General features: G+C 47.6%; 2 protein-coding genes across 8 annotated transcripts; one reads left to right on the forward strand and one right to left on the reverse strand.

Moving 5' to 3' along the window:
• The first annotated feature begins 107 nt into the window (after nt 1-107).
• Nucleotides 108-8,411, forward strand: RNF14 (ring finger protein 14). Of its 4 annotated transcripts, XR_012837774.1 has the most exons (10): nt 145-294; nt 988-1,193; nt 1,743-1,905; nt 2,429-2,580; nt 2,933-3,460; nt 3,873-4,101; nt 4,773-4,945; nt 5,515-5,645; nt 6,481-6,582; nt 6,860-8,411. XR_012837774.1 is itself a non-coding variant. In XM_075766665.1 (9 exons), the coding sequence occupies exons 3-9, from the start codon at nt 1,752-1,754 to the stop codon at nt 6,918-6,920; spliced, it is 1,428 nt and encodes a 475-aa protein (XP_075622780.1). In that variant the 5' UTR covers nt 108-294; nt 988-1,193; nt 1,724-1,751; the 3' UTR covers nt 6,921-8,411. The 4 variants fall into 4 exon arrangements, 3 of the variants coding, with proteins under 3 accessions (XP_075622780.1, XP_075622779.1, XP_075622781.1); XM_075766665.1 differs by lacking the exon at nt 6,481-6,582 and having other exon boundaries at nt 108-294; nt 1,724-1,905; XM_075766664.1 differs by lacking the exon at nt 6,481-6,582 and having other exon boundaries at nt 108-294.
• A 1,010-nt stretch (nt 8,412-9,421) lies between these two features.
• On the reverse strand, nt 9,422-14,380 carry GNPDA1 (glucosamine-6-phosphate deaminase 1). Of its 4 annotated transcripts, none has more exons than XM_075766671.1 (7): nt 14,218-14,380; nt 13,984-14,159; nt 13,805-13,906; nt 12,686-12,868; nt 11,876-12,060; nt 11,046-11,220; nt 9,422-10,760 (listed from the first exon to the last, which is right to left on the reverse strand). In XM_075766671.1, the coding sequence occupies exons 2-7, from the start codon at nt 14,105-14,107 to the stop codon at nt 10,663-10,665; spliced, it is 867 nt and encodes a 288-aa protein (XP_075622786.1). In that variant the 5' UTR covers nt 14,108-14,159; nt 14,218-14,380; the 3' UTR covers nt 9,422-10,662. The 4 variants fall into 4 exon arrangements, with proteins under 4 accessions (XP_075622786.1, XP_075622782.1, XP_075622784.1 ...); XM_075766667.1 differs by having other exon boundaries at nt 13,984-14,125; nt 14,218-14,348; XM_075766669.1 differs by having other exon boundaries at nt 13,984-14,146; nt 14,218-14,337.
• Nucleotides 14,381-20,202: the final 5,822 nt, after the last annotated feature.

Consider the following 20,202-nt stretch of genomic DNA (forward strand, 5'->3'; position numbering starts at 1 on the left):
CCGCCTGCGGGGGAACCTGTGCCTCGGCCCCGCCGCGCAGCGCTCCGGGCTTGGGCCGCGGCCCTCGGCCAGGCGCTGCCGTCCCTCCCGGCCGCCGGGGGCGCTGCGCCGGTGCGGGGCGGCCTGTGCCGGCGGGAGCGGAGCGGGGCCGGGCCGGGCCGGCGCCTCCGCCCGGCGGCCGTTCCCCTCCTCTCTCCTCCCCGCGTCTGCTCGGTCGCGCCGTGCCGTGAGGGGCCGGGCTGGGCCTGGCCGCGCCCTGCCTCGCCGTCCCACGGGCCGCGGCTGAAGTAACCGGTGAGGCGGGCTGGGCTGGGCCGGGCCGGGCCGGACGGGGGGGTGGCGGGCGGGGCTGCCGGGCGGAGGAGCAGGCCGCTCCGGGACGCGGGGACGCGGAGTGGCGGCCGGCAGCGCTGAGCCTCTGGGCTGCGGAGAGCCGGGCGCGGCCCGGGCCTCTCTCCGCTCCGCACCACCTGGCCCCGGCGTGCCTGGGAGCCCCGGGCGGGTGGGCCGGGGTCTGCCGCTCCGTGTCGCCCGAGCAGAGCCGCGCTGGTGCGTTGGGAGGAAAGACGGGAACGGCTGAAACCGAGACAATTCGTACAGCTGCTTGTGTGGGGGCCCTTGACCTGAAAATGTGTTTTTTCCACTGTTTCGCACACGGGTTTTTGGTTGTTTTTTCTTCCCCGCGGTGCTGGTTTGGAAGGGTGAGCTCCTCGCTCCCTTTGGCGGCGAATGGTCCCCCCGGCCCTGCGGGGGAGGCGCGTTGGCTGCGGCGGGGCCCGTGCCGGGCTCCTCAGTTTGTCCCGGTCGCAGGCGGAGTTGCAGCGATCACGGCTTATAATAACGAGCTCATAATAAATGAGCTATTAGAGCTGAAAACCCCCGCCGTGTTCTGAATTACTGAGTGTGCCTGCTCAAGTGAACTGTTACGAGTTCGTAATGGAAATGCTGAGGCGACTTTAATCCCTCCGAGCGTTTGTTTGGCTCCAGGCAGCTCAGAGGAACCGGTGCCGTAACCGTACCCGCTTTTGATGACAAAGTGGACGTTTTTCATGCCTTAACGTGAGAACAAGTTTACGACCTGCGGTTGTCCCGGAGGAATGACCAGGGGCTCTGCTCGGGCCCTGCTAACGCGGCTGTCCCTGCTCAGTGCGCGGCACCTGCAGCTTCACCTCTGCGCTGTTGAGAATCTAAAGGTAATCCATTAAACACAGCTTTATTGCCCCAAATCTGGAACTGAAATGGTATAGGAGTGCGTCTACAAGACGCCTGCGTGGGATTTGAAGCTTCTTATTGATATCTTCAATAACTTGAATCATAATTGGGGTTGTTTGCCTGTTTGTTTTACAACACTGGACAAGAGATACGGTTGCTAATTCCTTTTTCTTGGTTTTTTTGGGGTCTGTTTTCCCTTTCAAACATTACTGAAATGTCCCTGTGTCACTTCTGCCATCGGTGTATTTCACTATTTTGGCCCCCTTACAGCTGTCTTTAGCCACTAACATTTACAGACAGTTTGCTTTTTGACTTTTAAATGTTCTGTTCAGGTGGCGTTTTTTATTTTGTAAAGCTATCAATGTTTTTTTCGACCTGTAAAAAAGCTTAATTATATTTTACATTGTTTTATATCAGTTACTTGGGTTTCTAAATCTTCTTATACTGCTATAAAATAGATACCCCAAGTTGGTAATTTGAATAGGCTGCGTTAACTCAGTTAATCTTGTAGAGTGGTGTTAACTCCACAGAAAATTTAAATGTCTTCAGAAGACAAAGAAGCTCAGGAGGATGAGCTGCTGGCTTTGGCCAGCATTTATGATGAAGATGAGTTTAAGAGAGCTGAATCTGCCCAAGGAGGAGAAACAAGAATTTGTCTGGAGTTGCCCCAAAACTTCAAAATTTTTGTGAGTGGTGAGTTGAGATGTTTTGTGTTATCCTGAAATCAGGTTTTTCCAAGCTGATTTTTGGGCACATACTTAGAGAGCCGCTGCTCTACCAACCTGTAGGAGCGCTGGCCGGACAAAGCCGTGACCCTACGCTGTGCTTGTGGTACCCTGGGGTTTATGTCTGAGTAGGTGATTTCATCCTCGTATGTATAACTTAAAAATTAGAGATGAGTAACTGAATTATTCCAAAGAAATACTATTAAATTTACTTTTTTTTTTTCCTTGAGGGTATGTCTTTCCAGGCTCTTGGGTTTGTGCAGGATCTGATAGTTCACAGTACTGGTGTTTACTGATTTAACCATATACATACAACACCATGAGATTTTACTGCATTGAGAAGTTTTCTTATGTAGGGTTGAATAAATGATTTTAAACCCAGAAATTTATCAGATGAAAAGAGATGTATTGGGTGCTGTCAAAACAGTTACAGTTCATGAGTTCTCATTTTCTTGTTATCTCTCAAACTGTCTCAATTCTCTTTGATTCAGGCAATTCCACAGAAAGCCTCCAGAACAATGGGTTTGAATACACCGTTTGCTTTCTGCCTCCCCTTGTGCTGAATTTTGAACTCCCACCAGACTACCCATCTACCTCCCCGCCGGCGTTTACCCTCAGCGGAAAATGGCTCTCCCAAGCCCAGGTTTGCAAAATAGTTTTAACATTTTAACAGAGCTTTTGTGATCACAAATAAGTTCGTGATTAACAGTGCTCAGGGGGATGTTAATGCAGTAGATAAAAGTAAAACTGAGACATAAACGATGACATTGCTCTTTCAGTTGGCTCGTCTTTGATTTCCTACTTGTTTTTATTTGGTCACCATTCTGAGGAATGAAAGCTTGCACCTATGAGCATTAGTTTTATATGTATTTTATGTATATATAAAAACTCCAGAATCTCAAATCTAAATACATACTAAGGGGGACCGTGGGAGAGGAAAACAGTAACAAGTCATCAGAACGTACTGAAATCTGGAATTGTTTTTTCTTTTCTAGCTCAGTGCTCTTTGCAAACACTTAGACAACGTATGGGAAGAGAATCGAGGCTGCGTGGTCTTATTTGCCTGGATGCAGTTTCTGAAGGAAGAAACGCTGAGTTATCTGAATATTTCCTCCCCGTATGAGCTAAAAATGTGCCATCAAGGGAACAGGCAGAGCAGGACACCTTTGGCCCCTCTCGACGCTGAGAAGGATGGTGCTGGTGCAGCAGGCTCCGCAGCAGCTGAAGAAGAAATCATTGATGCGAGAGCCGTGCAGGATGTGGAATCGTTATCAAGTCTCATTAGGGAAATCTTGGACTTTGATCAGGCTCAGAGGAGAAAGTGCTTTAACAGTAAGATGTACTTGTGCAATATCTGCTTCTGCGAGAAGCTGGGCAGCGAATGTATGTACTTCACGGAGTGCAGCCACGTGTACTGCAAAGCATGCCTGAAGGACTACTTTGAAATCCAGATCAGGGATGGGCAGGTCCACTGCCTCAACTGTCCAGAACCGAAGTGTTCTTCTGTTGCTACTCCTGGCCAGGTAATAGAAGTGTGCAAGCAGTGACGGTAGAGTTCTGCTAACTTACCAGTAATTACAGAAGACAAGGTGTGGCCTTTCATGGTGAGCACTGTGAATATACCTGGGGACGGGGTTTTTTTCACGCTTGAGCCACACAGAGGCATCAGAGGTAAAACATGGCACGCTTTGCCCACTGTGTTAGTACTGGCATTGGTCAGAGGCCTGAATTAATGTCCCATTGCCTTTGATGCTGCATGATTTCATTTAACTATTATTAAAATAGCATTCTAGGAGTAATTTGTTGACCTATTGGAGAATACAAAGTGGATTCATCCCAGCTGTAGGTACCTTTTCATTGACTTACTGGTTTTTTGCTGAAGCTAGCAGGCTCAGAATTTCAGATGCACGTAATCTTTCTTTGATCTTTGTTTAGGTTAAAGAGTTGGTTGGAGAGCAGCTGTTTGCACGTTACGACCGCCTGCTTCTGCAGTCTAGCTTGGACCTGATGGCGGACGTAGTGTATTGCCCTCGCCCCGGCTGTCAGACCCCAGTCATGCAAGAACCGGGCTGCACCATGGGCATCTGTTCCTGTTGCAACTATGCTTTTTGTACTCTCTGTAAAATGACTTACCATGGGGTCTCCCCGTGTAAAGTTACTGCAGGTGAGTCATCGTATTTCATAAATGGATTGAGAAACAATGAAGTCTTGAGTAAAAAAGACTGAAAGTCACAAATTAAGCAAGGAAACTCATCACCGTGTGAGTTTTCTAAAACATTAGACAGATTTATTTGGAGTAAGTCTGTTGCTGGCAATTAAGAAGTATTTCTTTGATGACACTCCACAGCCCAGGAAGTCCCTAAACTGCCAATTGCCAAATTCTGAGAGGCCATAGCAGGGGAAGAATAATTTTATATGTGCCCTTTTTTTACCCTTTGCTGTGAATCCACTGCTTTCTGTTGCCAGAGTTGATATGGGAATCAGGTGGATGCTTTTCTCTGTGTTTGGCCTCAAAATTATGTGACAAAGTTTCACTAAATGTGTGTTCAGAAAAAATATTTTGATTTTTTCCGTTTACTTTTACATTGTAGATTTGTTGCAATTCCGTTGACTGGTCTCTTTTATAATGAAACAGTGTAAAACTGTTGAATTTTGAGGTAGAGGGGTTTTAATATTCCCATCTTTTTCTTAGGTATTCTAATATTTTACTTGCTCTCTAATTAATGGTGTTAGTTTCCTTCGAGAATACTTTATGCTGTTATTAGCTGGACTTCTTTATGTACTATATTACAAAAGCTGTTTTGGTTTTTTGTGTTTGTTTGTTTTATTCCCCAGAGAAATTAATGGATTTGCGAAACGAATATTTGGAAGCAGATGAGGCAACTAAAAGATTTTTGGAACAACGCTATGGCAAACGAGTGATTCAGAAAGCCCTTGAGGAGATGGAGAGTAAAGAATGGCTAGAAAAGAACTCCAAGTCTTGTCCTTGCTGCGGTACTCATATAGAGGTAAGTGTGGAGGAGAAAGGCTGAAGCATCATAGTAACTCTTACCAGAAACTAACATAAATTCAGTCAGTTCTGTAGTTAGGCCGGAACAGGGATTTATTTGTAGCCTCCAAGTTCACCAGGGAAGGTAAATTTCTAGGAACCAGTAAGAGAACTTTCCATTTCTGTCTGTGTTTATGGAAGAGCAGGGGATGTTTCTGGAGCTCAGGGACTTGAGTAAATACAGCAGCTGGTATTGTTCGGCCCCCAGTGCCAAAAAGATCCAAGTTGAATATGGATCCACATGAATCCCTCTGTTTTCCATGTTTTTCAGGCTACTGCTGTTTCAAACCACAACCAGTAAATAAAACTCACCTCTGAAGAGTACTGATTTCCATTGCTGTTAGTAGTATAGCCAGTTTACAATTCTGCGATTCTAGTTCCTAGTTCTCTTGAACAGTAAGAAAATACCAGTCGGGGTAAAACACATTCATTAGTTGATGTGGTTTTGAGGGCTGTTATCATAGAGACAGGCCTGACAACTGCCCTGGTAAGATACTACTGCCATTTCTCTTTTCCTTTCCCTGCCAGAAGCTAGATGGCTGTAACAAAATGACGTGTACTGGCTGCATGCAGTATTTCTGCTGGCTTTGTATGGGATCCCTGTCACGGGTGAACCCATACAGGCACTTCAATGACCCAGCCTCCCCGTGCTTTAACAGGTGTGTATTTACGGGTATTTCTTCTAGCCCCATACCACTTGCTCTTGGACTTTTTCTTACAGTCTCTCCCCGATCATTCTTACCTTGAAATTTGTAGCTATATGGTTTAAGACACAGTTTCTTCTCTCAAATATTTACACTTGCAAGGGCCTGACACTAACAATAATCAGGAGTGATTTGGGAATGGTTTTGCTTTTTAAGAACCTTTGTTTTAAAATTTTGGAGAGGTCTTCTGGGCCTATTGCTGCTGCTTTACTTGCTGCCTCTGGCTGAGAGATGGCCTGCAGTGAAACGTTTCCTTGCAGATGCTCAGGTATGTGATAGTGCAAGACAAGCTTTGGGCTAGAAAGCTGCTTCTAGAAAGCTGCAGGCTTGGCTTACATCATCGCTATTAGGGATGTGTCAGGAGACAGAGGATGCTGCCGCTGTCTGGACAAGTGAAAGGGCTGGCAGGTCAGAGGGGTGCAACAGCGGCACCCTCTAACCTCGTGTGTATTCCCTGGTTTATGTGCTCGTCGCTGTGGTATGTCATCCTGGACACAAAAGTCAAAATACCAATACTGTACTTCACCCTCCACCATCTGTTCTGCTAGAATAGATGTGGCTGACAGGATTATTTTTTTTTTCCTTGGCCCTTCTTTTTCAGCATTCCCTTTTCTCCCAACAGTAATTTTTTTCACTTTCTATTTTTCTTCTTCTGGTGTTTCCTGCTGTGTTTTTTTTTTGTTTTGTTTTAGCTTTGTTTAGCTTAACCTCTACCTATCTTGACTAAGCTCATCTGTTTTATAAAAAACATTTTCTTCCCTTTTGTTCCCCCCTTGCTTACACGTTATAGTTGTTTGCCCAGCCCAGTGCTGTCCGATTAGATGGTAAGCCGTTTGGAGCAGGCAGGCTCCAAACACTGCCTAAAGACCAACCTGGGATGGCAGCACGCTGGGTAACCGTTATTACATTTCGGATGATTAGTATTTTCAAGGATTTCTTGAGACATCACGCTTTTGTAAGGAACTGTAAAACCTTCTGGTGTAACATGCTGTGGAAGTGCAGAGTAGCTTATTTTAATCGACTTTGAGGACTGCAGCATGAGTGGGTGATGATACTGAAAAAAACGGTGAAACTTGCCGCTTTTGTATTGTTTTTTTCACATTTAGGGGTTTTTTGTATGTATTTTACTTTTTTTTACACCCTGATGTAAATTGTTGGCTGTCTTGCAGATTGTTTCAAGCCATGCGTATTGATGGTGAGTTCTGGGAGGTTGAAGATGAAGACCAGTAGCTCTCTCTAGCAACAAAAGCTGAACAAACCAGAGACAGATGCTTTCCATTTTTGTGTCAAGTTTGTTTGCTTTTCACTTCCATTACGTGATAGAAGAATGATAACTACCTTGCACTGCAGGATACTCACACTTCAGAGGCTGTTGCCAAAACCAAAGGAGACCATTTTACCCATCCTGTGGTCAGGATCACCACTGAAGGTCCTAATAATCCTATCGATTGTTAAAGACAAATACCACCAATCAGAAGTTGGAAAATTACTGGAAAAACGTACACTAAGAGGTGCCCCTGTTTCAAAAGCAAACAAACAAAAGTGAAGCCTCAAATCACAGAGATATTTGGGGGTTTCCTTCAGGGAGACTGACCTTTCAAGGGTCTTGGCTCATACCCATCATGAGGTTTAGGGCAGTTTTATTCTTGCCACAGTGCTGTCGAGCTGTTCAGTGATGCTGCTTGCACAGGGCAAGTTTTCTGATACGATACAGAAAATTTCTTCTGTATTCAGCAACTGAGCCTGTTGCTTCCATAGCACCTCCTGACCTGTTTCTCTGAAAAGCAGCTCCTTGCTCTGGCGCTGACACAGTCTAACGATGGTAAACTTGATTATCCCTAACCCCCTTCTTGCTGGGTCTTTGCATTACTGAATGCTTCGGCAGAAAATGACCAACAACCATTTCCAGGAATTTGAATCAGTTTGCCGACTCATCTCAGCGTTGCTGGTGTATTAACTTATATTGCCTCTCCTGGTTTTGACAGTGATGAGTCTAAAGCAATGAACTGAGTACATGGCCAGTGAGAGGATGAAAAGTATCAGTCAGATATTGAAACACATTTTTATGGATAGGTAATTAAGATTTAACTTGAATTCTTTGAGACACTGAAAGTTATCTTGTCTTCTCAGATGATGAAGTAATTTATTTTTTACTAATTCTTCATATGAGGAATTTGACTAGTTGATAGTTTTGCTTCTGGACTAGATCCCTTATTTCCACTGTTCTTGCACTTCAAATTATTTCAAAACCCAAATTGTTTCCCCTAAAAGCTCAGTAAGTAGTTTTGTGAGCATGAAAGTAATTACTGGAGGGAACCACTAATTTTTTAGAAGTTTTTCCACTTGCAGAATGGTCTAAAAATTTATTTTGAAATTAAAACTGTGTGTGCTGTGTTCAAAATAACTAGCAGGGTCCAGATGGATAGCTCAGGAGCTGGAAGACTCTTCAGGAAAACTCAAGGTGAACACCTCTCACTTGGTTTTGACTGTTAGTAAATAAATTTCTACTCGGATATCTGGCCAAAACGAGTGCTGATTTAGTTCCTTTCACAGAGGATGAAAGTCTAATTGGCAGCGATTAAAAAGAGAAGAGATGGTAAGAGCAGATCTCGTCTTGATTTAGGCTGTAGGACAGTGTGTAGGGAAAGGTTCCATTGTGTATGGTTTAAATTGTATTTCCTGCACCTTTCACATGCACTAAATTCACTTTAAGTCAGCAAACATAGTTGTCTCCCTGGTTGTCTTCATTGTGGCACGTGTGTGGCAGCACAGTCGGTGTGGGGGACAGAGCTGTTCTGGGTGGCGATGGCCTCGAGAGTTGCTGGGCTGCGGGCCGGGGTGCTCGCTCGGCTGTGGGAGGACACAGACCGGACCTCGCGAGCGCAGGTGGCAGGGGATGTGTGGTGCTGTGCCCAAACCCACCTTCGGCCAGGACAGGTAGGCTGAGTGCAGGCCGTGTGGGATGAAAAGCCATGACCAGAGCAGATGGTGAAGTATTTGAAGATGTTGCAATGAAACCACCTCTGCTTCCAAGAACATGTGGAGAGAGGAGAAGCGGTGATGCAGTTGCCACAGTGCCTGTGAGTTCTGGGCACTCGGGGAGCCCTGGGCTGGAGCTCCCCTGTTCTGCAGTGAGCAGAGGACAGAGCCTCAGGAGGGGACAAGCAGTTGATGTTTGAAAGGTGGGACAGCTAGAACCAGAACCTGCCTTCACGTACAGAGAGCAGGCAGGCAACTCTGGTAACGTGGCACAGAGTTTCCTCCTCATTTGTTTTTTCCCCCTCTCGTAAACCTCTTTCTCCATTTCTTTGTATGCACAGAAGGAGCATGAGGTTATATGCAGTTGCTTTGTGGTACTAGGTAGAGAGCTGTGACCTCCCCTCTGTGACCTCCCCCTTTCTCCTTTAAAGATCTCACTTTTTTATATGAAATGGCTGCTGCCTGGCAGCAAAGAAAACCTGCCTTGTGAAAACCTGCCAGCCAATGCTGGACAAGGCAGGGAGCTCCTGGAGTAGGGAGCAGTAGTAGCTATTTCTACCAAACCACTTTCAATACAGCTTTGGTTCTAGGCGATGGAGAAATTTTGCGTGAAGTAACAGGTTTTTCTCAGGCTTTGAAGGTTGCAGTGTTGCTGTTCAGAGCTGGTATTACAGGTCCTGTTTAGCCACGTAAACTGTTCCATGTTTCACTACCACACTGTGACTGAGCAGCAGACACAGCCACTGTGACCATTTAGAAAAAAGACATTTACTGGAGAAAGTTACATTACACCTCAACAGCTTATGCAGAAGTTTTGTAAAGAAAATAAAACGGTCCCTAGCACCTCATGTGCTAGCATTTGATGGGAAACCCAGGAATCAAGTTTCAGAATTGGTGGGGTCATGCCGGTGGGGGGCTTCTGTAATTAAAGATGGGCTGCAGCCAGAGGGAACAGCATTTCCTCTGAGGTGTATTTGGCATTTCCTTGTAGCGATGTAAAGCACTGGGAGGGGGGAAGAGAGAATTTACTGCTTCAGGCTCTGCCCTGACACAAATAACAGAAGCCTGAGCAGCACTGTGAGAAGTTGTTTCTGCGTAATCATCTGAACAAATCCACCCTCTGTAGTACATGATAAAGCACCAGGGCATAGAAAATTATACTCTGAATGTGTAATGCTTCTTGTGTGACAACAAATAAAAATCATACAAGTTATGAATACCGTGCTGGTGAATGCTGCCTGGAACCTCTCCTTTGCAGAAGTGGGCTCAAGTCCAACATCTGGCTCAAAGTCAGGCCTTGCAAACCTCGTACGGACAGAGACTGCACCACCTCTCTGGGCACCCTGCCATCCTCCTTGACCGTCCCCACAGGTTGGTTTTTCCTTACATCCAGTCAGAGCATCTTGTCTGAACTCAAGCCCCTGTTGTCTCTTCTCATCCTCCCGTGCGCAGGAGAGCCTGGCTTCGTCTTCCTCGCAGCCTCCTTGGAGCTGTGAAGCACGCTGCCATTAGGTCATGCTGAAGCTTTCCCTTCTTTGGGCTGAACCACCTCAGTTCTCATTTAAAAATGTCTTTAATGTCAGACTGTGTTGTGGAGGGGGAGTGACACAAAAAGGTACTTGTCGTAATTGCAAGGAATACAGCCCAAAACGATTACCCATTTGGTTTCTGCAGCATTGTACTTTCCCAGATCTTCACATTTACATTTTGGTGCCTTCAGTCCACATCGTTACAGTTGCTTTGTAGATTAAACAACTTCCTCTCCATTGACTTTACCTTCAGAGAATAAGCTAGTGGAACACAGTATACAGGATCCCATCCTCATCTGGTTAATTAAGGCAGGTGTTACATCTGTCTAATGGAGAGAAGCAAGCACATAATCATTTTGCTAATTTAAGAACAATTATGAGATGAGTTTCTGCAGCAATTCCCTTTCTTCACAGCTGGTTTCCAACAGAAAAGCCAGTTCGGCATTGCTCTGAATGGTGAGAGATTAATCGCTGTATGGCTTCTTGGACTGGCTTCTTTCTGCTTCTGTCTCCTTCATGCTGTATAAGGGTTCCACAAGCTTGTTGTGAACCAGCATTAAACCTAGCGTAGCAAGTAAAAAGATGACTTAAGTAGACATAATAAAGCAAAATTCTCATTCATTGGATGCTAATGAAATTAGGTGTTACTGGAGTCCTTACTCCTTTGCTCCCATGCCTGCACAGTTAAGCATTCCCTTTGTGCTTTTATTATCACTGTACCTCTTGGCTGTTAACACTGAAGAAATGCACTCCTTTGGGAGCTGATTAAACAGAAACATCTAGTGCACAGCACTTGTGCCACTTAAAAACTAACTACAACAGCAGCCTGGTCTGGTCAAACACTCACCTTTAAAGTATTTCACCGTCTTAACTTTGAGTTCCAGCGTGGCGTCCTCATCGCACACAAACACAGTGTTGGGGTGCTGCTGGAAAGCAGAGACTGTCCACATGTGGTTGACGCCTTCCTCAATGGCTTTGTACAAAGCAAAGGCTTTGTGGGCTCCCGTGATAAGGATCATCACCTGGACTCACAGACACAGAGGATGGCAGTCAGGGTCTAGATGGGTTCAGAGAGAGCACACCCACCCCCTGCTGAACTGAGAGCTGCCCGGTCCCTAGCAGGGCGTATCTCCAGCATCCTCCCCAGAGGCACTTCACTGTATCACAGTTGTTTGCTCTGGCTGTGTTTTGTCAATTAAATCATAGCCTGGTGGTCACTGTAATGATGCAGATCCTCTGAGGTCCCCTGTTAAGCACCTAGACACCAAGATTAACAAGTATAAATCAAGATATAGACTCATCCCATACGGCTTTCTCGATCTGCTGGCGTAACATCAAGCCAGCCAGTGATTCTTTCAGCTCTTTCCCCAGATGAGCTGCTCAACCAAAGACATCCTCCCAAACCTTTCTAGCTCCCTGTGGATCACAACTGTGCTGCGGGGTTACACAAATTGTTAGTAGAGCAAAAATGGAAGACAGCGCAAGAGCCTTTCCATAGTGTTGCAGGACGCAAGAGAGCAGCAGGACCAGGTACTCAGCAGCCTGCGGCAGGAGAAGCGTAAGCTGGTCTACACCAGCAGGGTGCAATGCTGCTCCAGGACAGGACGATCTTTCTTTAGCTCCTCCAGGAAGCTCTGCTCAAGAGCTACCGTATGAAGTCCCTGCTCTTCTCCTAACCTCTCTGGCATCCATGACAGTGCCTACTCCGACCGTCAGAGCCATGGTGGGGACTTTGGAGAGGTCGCCATCAAAGAACCTGGCATTAGCCAATATAGTGTCCATAGCCAAGGTCTTCACTCGTGTCCTGGATACCAAACTTGATCCAGGCTCGTTGAAGGCAATGTGACCGTCTGGGCCAATACCTGTGACAGAGAGAGTGTGAGAAGTAGGTCAGCGGCTGCAATGGTGGCTGGAGGAAGCAGAGCCAGCAGCACTCCTATTAGAAAGACATTCAGTGCTTCCAGAAATAGATACAGATTTAAGAAAAACACTTGCAGTTCAAATTCAAGTTCAAATTTGCTTCAGGGAGGAATGATAGCAAAAGCCCCCTCTGAAGCCAATGAAGACTCTTCCCTAATTGTGCCAGGACAAGAAGATGGCAGAATCTTAAGGCAAACTGAAGATCAACTTGTGTTGAGCTCCTGTAGGCTCAAAACTCTGACTACACCTAGCAGTTTCCCATTAGCACTGGCAATTGATTGTACTACATTTTGTATTCGAGCAATTCCAGCCCTGCATGCTTCTCCTGCTAAACATTTCCTGAACAATTCACTTACTGGATTGAAATACTTAAAACTGGGGGAGCTGGAAGACCAGGCTGCTAGCACACGAGCACCTAGGGCAATGGTACATGGTTGGCTTTCACTGCAAATCCACTGAACTGCATTGAAAATTAACTCTCCTGATAATAAATGAGATGATAGCTGGTGAGGAAAAGGCAGTGCTTCCTGCCAGCGTTTAGAGACCGCTAGTCCTTTGGGTTTTCACCTCCAACAAAGAGTTCGATTCCTCCAGCTGCTTTGATTTTATCCTCAAATGCGTCGCACTCTGCCTGCAGATCAGGTGCGTTTCCATCCAAAATGTGAACGTTTTCTGCTGAGATGTCAATGTGCTTGAAGAAGTTATTCCACATGAAGGAATGGTAACTTTCTGGGTGATCCCTTGGGAGACCTGGTAACAGACCATGCATGGGACTACGATCAACTGAAAGAATATCACACATAACATAAACCACCTTGCACTGGCTTTGGTCACAGAGCACTGTCATTTGTGACTCCCTCAGCTTTCATGAGTTGTTTTTAATTCCCTAAATAGCAAAATTAAAATCAATCAATCACAATAGCTCCTATAAGATGTGTGCTCACATTAATGTGATGGATGTTCCAAAAAAGCAGGCAGGCACTGTGCCTCATCTGTTACTACCTTCTCAGCCTTCCTCCCAGTTTGTATTAACAAAGACAATTAAAAATAAACTGTGCAGAAGCCTGAGAAATAACTTATTGCATTTTTTTTCCCCCTTGAATGCTATAAACCCACACTGGACTGCCTACTCCCTAATGCAGCTTGATTAGGATTATTCACAGAAAATGTCTTGACCAGAGTAAAATTAGCATTAGCAAATATTTAGCCTGTGTCTTTTTCACCTTTGGAGCTTTGGGCTTGCCCACTAATCTCACTGTACTCTTTCTTCTGAAGGGGCTATTTCATCACAGCATCATAAACGAAACAGCCCCCTGCTATCTTAGCAGGAGCTCACGTGTCGGATAGGTGACACGTTGGTCCTTGTAAGAGACCTGCAGCTAAAGCGACCTTTACAACCCCAGAGCGAAGGTGGCACTTAATGCTGCCCACTATCTCAGCCTGCAATGATAAGAGGGATCCTCAGCTGGTCAGCACCTAAGTCCAGGTGAAATACAGCAGTGTCTGGCACGCGTATGATACTCCTTAATATTTCTTATATAGGTTTTCACACGGTCCCTTTGCTAATGCAAGCGTTACTCTTCCTACCGTAGATCTTTAGCGGGTGGGATTTCCGCACCCACCGCGGGGAGCCGGGGCCCGGGACAGCCCACGAAGGCCAGGCACTTCTCGTGTGCGGGCACTCACCCACGTACTCGTCCATGTTGAAGGTTTTCACGTACTTGAAGGAGAGGTCCCCGTTCCGGCAGTACTCCACCAGCTTCCTGTAGCAGCCCAGCGGCGTGCTGCCTGCGGGGAAGCGGCCGCTCAGCGCCGGGGCCCGCCCGGGGAGAGCTCCCGGCCCCGCTCCCGGCCCCGGTACCCACCTGTGGGCAGCCCCAGCGTGAAGAAGCGCCCGGGGCCGGGCCCGAAGTGGACGATGCGGTTGCGAATGTACTTGGCGGCCCACTCGCTGGCCTGCGCGTACGTCTCCAGGATGACGAGCTTCATGGCGGGGCCGGGCGCCGCCTGGGCAGGGCGGGAGCCGAGCTGACGAGCGCCGCTACGCCGCCATCTTACCGTCGCCGCCGCCCCGCTCGCTCGCTCGCTCACCCACCCACCTACCTGCCTGCCTGCCTGCCTGCCGCCGCGCTCCCGCTGCCGCCGCCCGGGATTCCCTCAGCGGGCGGGGCCGAGGCAGCGGAGCCTCCCGGGCCGCCCTGGGCGCCCGCCCCGCCGGTGGGCGGTGAGCGCCGGGCCCGGCCCCCGCCGCAGGAGCTCCGCGGGCGGTTGGGATCGCGGCCCCGGGCCTGCAGTCCCGCGGGCGGGAGGAGCCGGCCCCGCCGTGCCCGGCCCCTGCGGGCGGGGGGGATCGCGGGGTGGGAATTTGGGGTTAGAATTCAAAGAAGCGGTTAAATACTCCCAGTAATGAAGTGCGGGGGCTGCTGGTGACCTGTTCAAGTGAATCGGAGTTACCAACACTGGGCATGTGCTTTATGCCCCAACAAAGCTTTTGGGAAACAGCGTTTTCCCCAAATACGTTAAAAAGGCAACAGATCTTTAAATACCCTTTTCCTTCATGCTTGTGCTGGGGTGTCCCTGCCACTGCAGGGGACCCGGCCCTTCAGCCGCTCTGGGTGCCTGGCAGCGACCCGTCACCCCCGAAGCGAAGCCACGAGCCTGGTCCCAGCCAGAAGCAGCAGCTCCTGCACTTGGAGCATTTTGTAGGGACCCGCTTCGGGGCATGTTGGGGTCGTTCTGGGGCGTCGGCTGCAGGGACAACGAACAGACCATGACCTGCCGATGTTTGTGCTGTACCCACAGCAGCGGTATCCCCAAAAGATCTTTCTGCTGTTGCTCCGGCTGCCTTGAAGCTGTGTCGGAAACGTGCCCGACCTCTCCTCACAAAGTCTTGGTTCATTGTTGAGATGCAAAGATCTTACCTCAAAGTTAGACAGCTTTTCACTTTCATTAGAAGAAAGAATAATATACAAATTGCTTTGCTAGGATCCAGCCCGTGCACTTCCTTCTTATTAAAATAATTTAAACGACCTGGCTAGACTGAGCGCTGCTGATATTTTCTCATCGTGGGTGCTGAGAAGTCCTGGTTTGGTTTGCATTTGGATAGGGAATGATGGGTGTGACAGGCCGTAGCCAGACGGCTGTGGTCAGACACGGGAAGAGTTTTGGGCCACAGAGACTAAACAGATTGACAGTGCCACGTGTTTGCATCAGCAGTGGTTAGCCAGCAGGCAGGAAAGTATTTGGGTGGCTGTAGTGCTGGATCCAGCAGCATCCTCTGCTCTCCTGCACTGCAGAGCAGCCTGGGCTTTGGCTCGGCGTGAAACAGCTTTTCCACTTTACCCATCGGTGCGTTAGACCCGTGGATCCCATGGGCACTGGCAGGAATTACAGCGTCGTGGGTCCACAGGCACAGGGCAGAGGTGCTGAGCTGAGCTCTGCTGGGATGGAGGGGCAGCAGGGACCTGGCTGAGGTCTGAACACTTCCCGTCCCAGGGCGGCTGCGGTCCGTTTACCAGGTACTGCCGGCACACAGGGAATCTGCTGAGCATCCCTCCTGACCTGCATGCTGACGTGGGAATGGCGGTGAAGAAAACATCCCCGTTACCGCAACACACCTACAGCGTCTGGTGCGCAAAACCAGAACTGCTGCAGGGCCGGGAAGGGAGAGTGCACCAGCACTTCCATTCTGCAAATAACCTACATTGGATCGCTCAGCGTTACCACGGAAACACGGCGAGGGCTGGAAGATTTCTGAAAAGCAAATACTGGAGGCACAGACTGCATAGGAATTGATTGCAAGAGGCACCGTGGATGCCCCACAGCAGTGAGCTGTAGGGCAACCACCATGTCACTCCCTGGGGTGACTTGCGGGCCGTGGGGTTTGTCTGCCGTCGGAGCAGCCTGCAGACAGCCATCCCCCATCCCCGGCTGCCTGCCTTGCCTTCTTTACTGTGCTTTTGCCCTCCGAGGTACAGAGATTTGAGGATCAGCCTACAGCATCCTGCCACGCTGCTGACACAGCCCCCGTGCCAGGACTGGCTTTGGTTTAAATTCAAATGCTGTGGGTCTCTGTCGATCGCAAAGGGTCTGGCTCTCGCTTTAATCTCCTGTGCAAGTGGCTTTGGCAGATACAGTGCACAGAGACGTAGGAGGCAGCCGGCAGCTCCCAGTAAAAGCAAAACATGTTTTGATGAGAAGAAAAAAACTGCAACGGTGCAAGAGAGCCAGGCACGTGCATCTGCCGCCCCAGCTGCCCTGTCCTGCCCACATCCCGTCTATCTGCGTGCTTTATGCAGTCTTATGTTACTCAGGAATTGCTCCAGGCCTGGGTTATATGTGTGACTAGCATGCAGGGTATTTTTAGGTATGATAATTTATGCATGTTATTGTTTCTGCATTTACAGCTAGCTGTTCAAATGTTGAAGAACTTCCTGGTATCTGAACAGGCTGATTTTCCTCCCTTGCAAAGGCAGCAGATGGAAGGAAACAAACACTTCTCTTCTGCAGAAGAAGTTGAAGTTTAACCAAGGGGTTCTAACAAGCACAGCATTTTCTTTTTCTCTGTGATGAAGTGATGAGAGTCAGCAGCACTCAGAGACCAGGGCTTTCACTACTGGGAATTGCTTGGGAGCACTGGGATTTTTTCCCTAAAAAAGCAACAATTAAAAATTTATCTGCATAAAGGACCTTCTCTCCAATTCCTGTAATTAAAGTGTTTTTTTAATATCCACCATCTGTCACCTCTTCCTGCTCCAGCATGTCCCACTTACTTTCTCACCCCTAGTTATAAGAAAAGGAGAAACAAGATTCCACCTTGGCTGGATCTGGAGGGAGCTGCTCTTTTCTGCAAGCCCTGCTCCCTGCTTAGCTTCTCCCAGCAGCACCCAAATCCCCGGAGGAGTTTGCTGGGGGGTCACAGCAAGCTGACACGCTGGGGCGGTGCTCTGGGGAGCACACACGCCAGCCCCTTCCCGTTTTTGTAGATGAGGCTCCCATGGGAAAACTGGCAGGGCTTCACTCCTCACCAGGTTAAAACTGCTAGTCTATGCAGTAAGGGATTTAATCTGGATAGCAGGATTAAATTAACCATTGGTTAATTGTGATTTCTCCAGTAGGCTGAAGAAATAATGGAGCGACAAAGATCACTGGTGAAATCGGTGAGGCAGGGCTCCAAAAATCAGGCTCGGGCAGAGTGGGCTATGCTAGATGAAGGCGACTGGGAGCTCGGCTGTCTGCCTCAGCCCGTTCACGCTCCGGCATGCCAGCACAAACTCAGCTTCATCACGCAATGTCTGAACCTCAGTTCTGCTGCTGAGTTTCAGGAGAAGTCCCGTTGGGAGAGTCTTCCATCTCAGTGCCGCTATCTTCATTCCCCTTCCTCGTGGCTTATTGGGGCTTAATTTTCTGCACCAGTAAGCAAGGCACTGCTCACGAATAGCTCTGCTTGGGCTGTAAGAGCCTGTGCGGTTGTGCTCTCCATGTAGGTACTCCTCGTTGCAGCAGACCCGACATGACCGAGCAGCTTTTGTTGTTACAACAAACAGTCGCTGGCAATTCCTGCTGCGTGCGTGTTCAAAGCTGCGTACAGAGATCCACGCCTGCATCTGCCGTGCCGGGGAACCCGACCTCTGCAGAGGCTGGACGAGGTGCGGTGCGGCCAGGGGCTGTCACGGGCCTTCGGGCCAGGGCCCCGGCAGAGCACGCTTGGCCAGGCATGGAGGCAGGCACATCCAGAGGTGCGAAGCCACGCTGCCTGTGAAACAGCTTGCACAGGCTGTGGTCACTGACGATTCTGTGTCTCTGAAAAGGTGGCAAAAGACCCGGTGAGGCCCTGATCTACTGTAGATACATCTGGAAAATGGTTTTAAACCAACTCGAGATGAGAATAACACTACACTGTATCGATAAAGCTTTGAACTAGCAAAAAGCTAAACGAACATTCAAATACAAAATAGTAAGAAACTGAAGAACCTCAAGGCATATAGTGGTGTCTCAAAGTATATCTTAAGACTAGTTTCGTATCAGTAAATTGCTAGAAACAATATGAAAGTTAACTACATACGAGAGACCCATCTCCCGCTTCTTGTCCTTTCTTTACATTTTCGCAGTTGCAGAAATCTTCTGTGATGTTTTGGGGAGGAACATCTGTTAGCATTTATTAATCCTTAAATCTCTTCAGCCTAATTATATAACTGTAATTCAGGATGTTATTCCACAGTGTGAAAACAAGACATGACATATATGTCTATTCAAACCCTATGATTCCATTTCTTGCGTTATAAGTATGTGTGCCTCTGGGGGCACAGAAATACCGCTCACTTTATTATTTATAGTTGATGACGAAAAAGTTTTTTCAATAAGACTGTGAACGTACAACCAGCGAACACTACAAACATCTACTGGGGCCGAAGGAGCCAAGCGGAGAGCAGCAGCCCAGCTCCCAGCCGGGTTCCCAGCACTCCGTTGAGGTTCCATGGGCAGCACAGCAAGGTTTCTGTCGATTGCAGCAGTCTTTGGGTCAGACTCGTAAAAAAGCTTCTGTCTTCCTTGAGCCCAGTGTTGTGCATGGGTAGATAATCCAGCCTTTTAGTGAACAACACTTCATCATCACTTCTACTTTTTCTTAACCTGCCATTTGCAGTCTGCTTGCATATGATTAAGCTATTAAACCAGAGAGCTTCAGAGGTCCAATCTGACCCATTAGCTTATGTGAACGTTTTGTCTTTGCTTTTTTCTTAATTGGGTCATTTATCACTAAAAGATTAGAAGAAAGATCTAGTTTAAATGTCCTGCTTATTTCTTATTAGTCTAGCTTTAAAACCTTTGAGGTTTATTCTTTAGCTTTTAGAGTTCAATATTTATTACAAAGCGTAGATTAAAAGTGTTCTCTTCATTGCTCAGTCACACACAATAATTAAAGGAACACTTGTACAGCGCTAGGATTTCAGAAGACTCACTGTACTGCAATGCTGTAATATGTTCTATTACTTTCAAATACTTTCACAGCACATCCCGTGCAGAAGTCACTAAAAAACAATGACTTCAAATTTCAGAATGTGTCTTGGGAGAAAGGACATTTTGCACTGGAAGAAGAGTCACAAAACTGGAGTGACTTGCCTAAAACTGTGTGGGAAATGAAAGCAGAACCAGTCATGCACTGTAACCACAGCATCATCTTTCTGCACAGCTTCCCCACCTAAAAAATTAAATACACAGAAAGCAGCTGGAAGAAATTGCCATTACCCCTCCTGAATTAGTCTTGCTCAGACTGGATGGCCTAACTAGGCAGTGATTTGCCTCCAGCTGGCCCCAAAATGGCTTTGACACAAACTGTTTCACCATGCCTTCTGGATCCATCCCAGCATCTTCTCTGAGGACGTGTACAGGTTGCTTCTTATTTTAGTCTCTACGATGTCCACGTTAATCAGTGTACAGCTAATTACCACTGTGGCTGCAGCCTTACTTAGAGATATAATCCCACCTCAACGACAAGTAAATCCGCGCACGTCATCAAAACAGCTTCTCACTGCAGAGAGGTTCTTAGTGCAAATCGTGAATCTTGTGGAAAGGTGAAACCAGTCAGTCCGTCAGTGCCCGCAGCTCTGATTCCAGCTCCTTCAAAGGTATCTGCGTTGCAAGACACCTGCGGTCCCCTCCCGTCTCCAGCATTTCTCAGGAGTCACTCTTTGAGCTTATTCCTGGCTAAAATGCTTTATGATTCCTGCCTCGCCTTCAACACAAGAACTATGATGTTCGTTCATCTAAGACATCAGTGAACTATCTACTCCTGCAAAGGCAACATACAGAAAAAAACATCCAACCTGATTATGGTACTAAAGAATGAGCGTTAAGGCACGTATTTGACTGAGTATGCAGTTCAAAACCATGTCTTCAGGTTTAAACACTTGTGACTCTCTGAATTTGCAGCTTGGAATCCCAGTGGGGCTGATTCAGCCTTCCTCATCCTAAAGCTGATATATTTAAGTCTCATCAACCCTAGGGATTCATGTGGTAGTTGTGTACAAGCCTGACTATAGCTGAACTGCGCACGTAGAAAAGAAAGGTGACACAAGCTGGAAAGT

This window comes from Balearica regulorum, chromosome 14 (assembly GCF_011004875.1).
Source record: "Balearica regulorum gibbericeps isolate bBalReg1 chromosome 14, bBalReg1.pri, whole genome shotgun sequence".
Classification (NCBI taxonomy): domain Eukaryota; kingdom Metazoa; phylum Chordata; class Aves; order Gruiformes; family Gruidae; genus Balearica; species Balearica regulorum.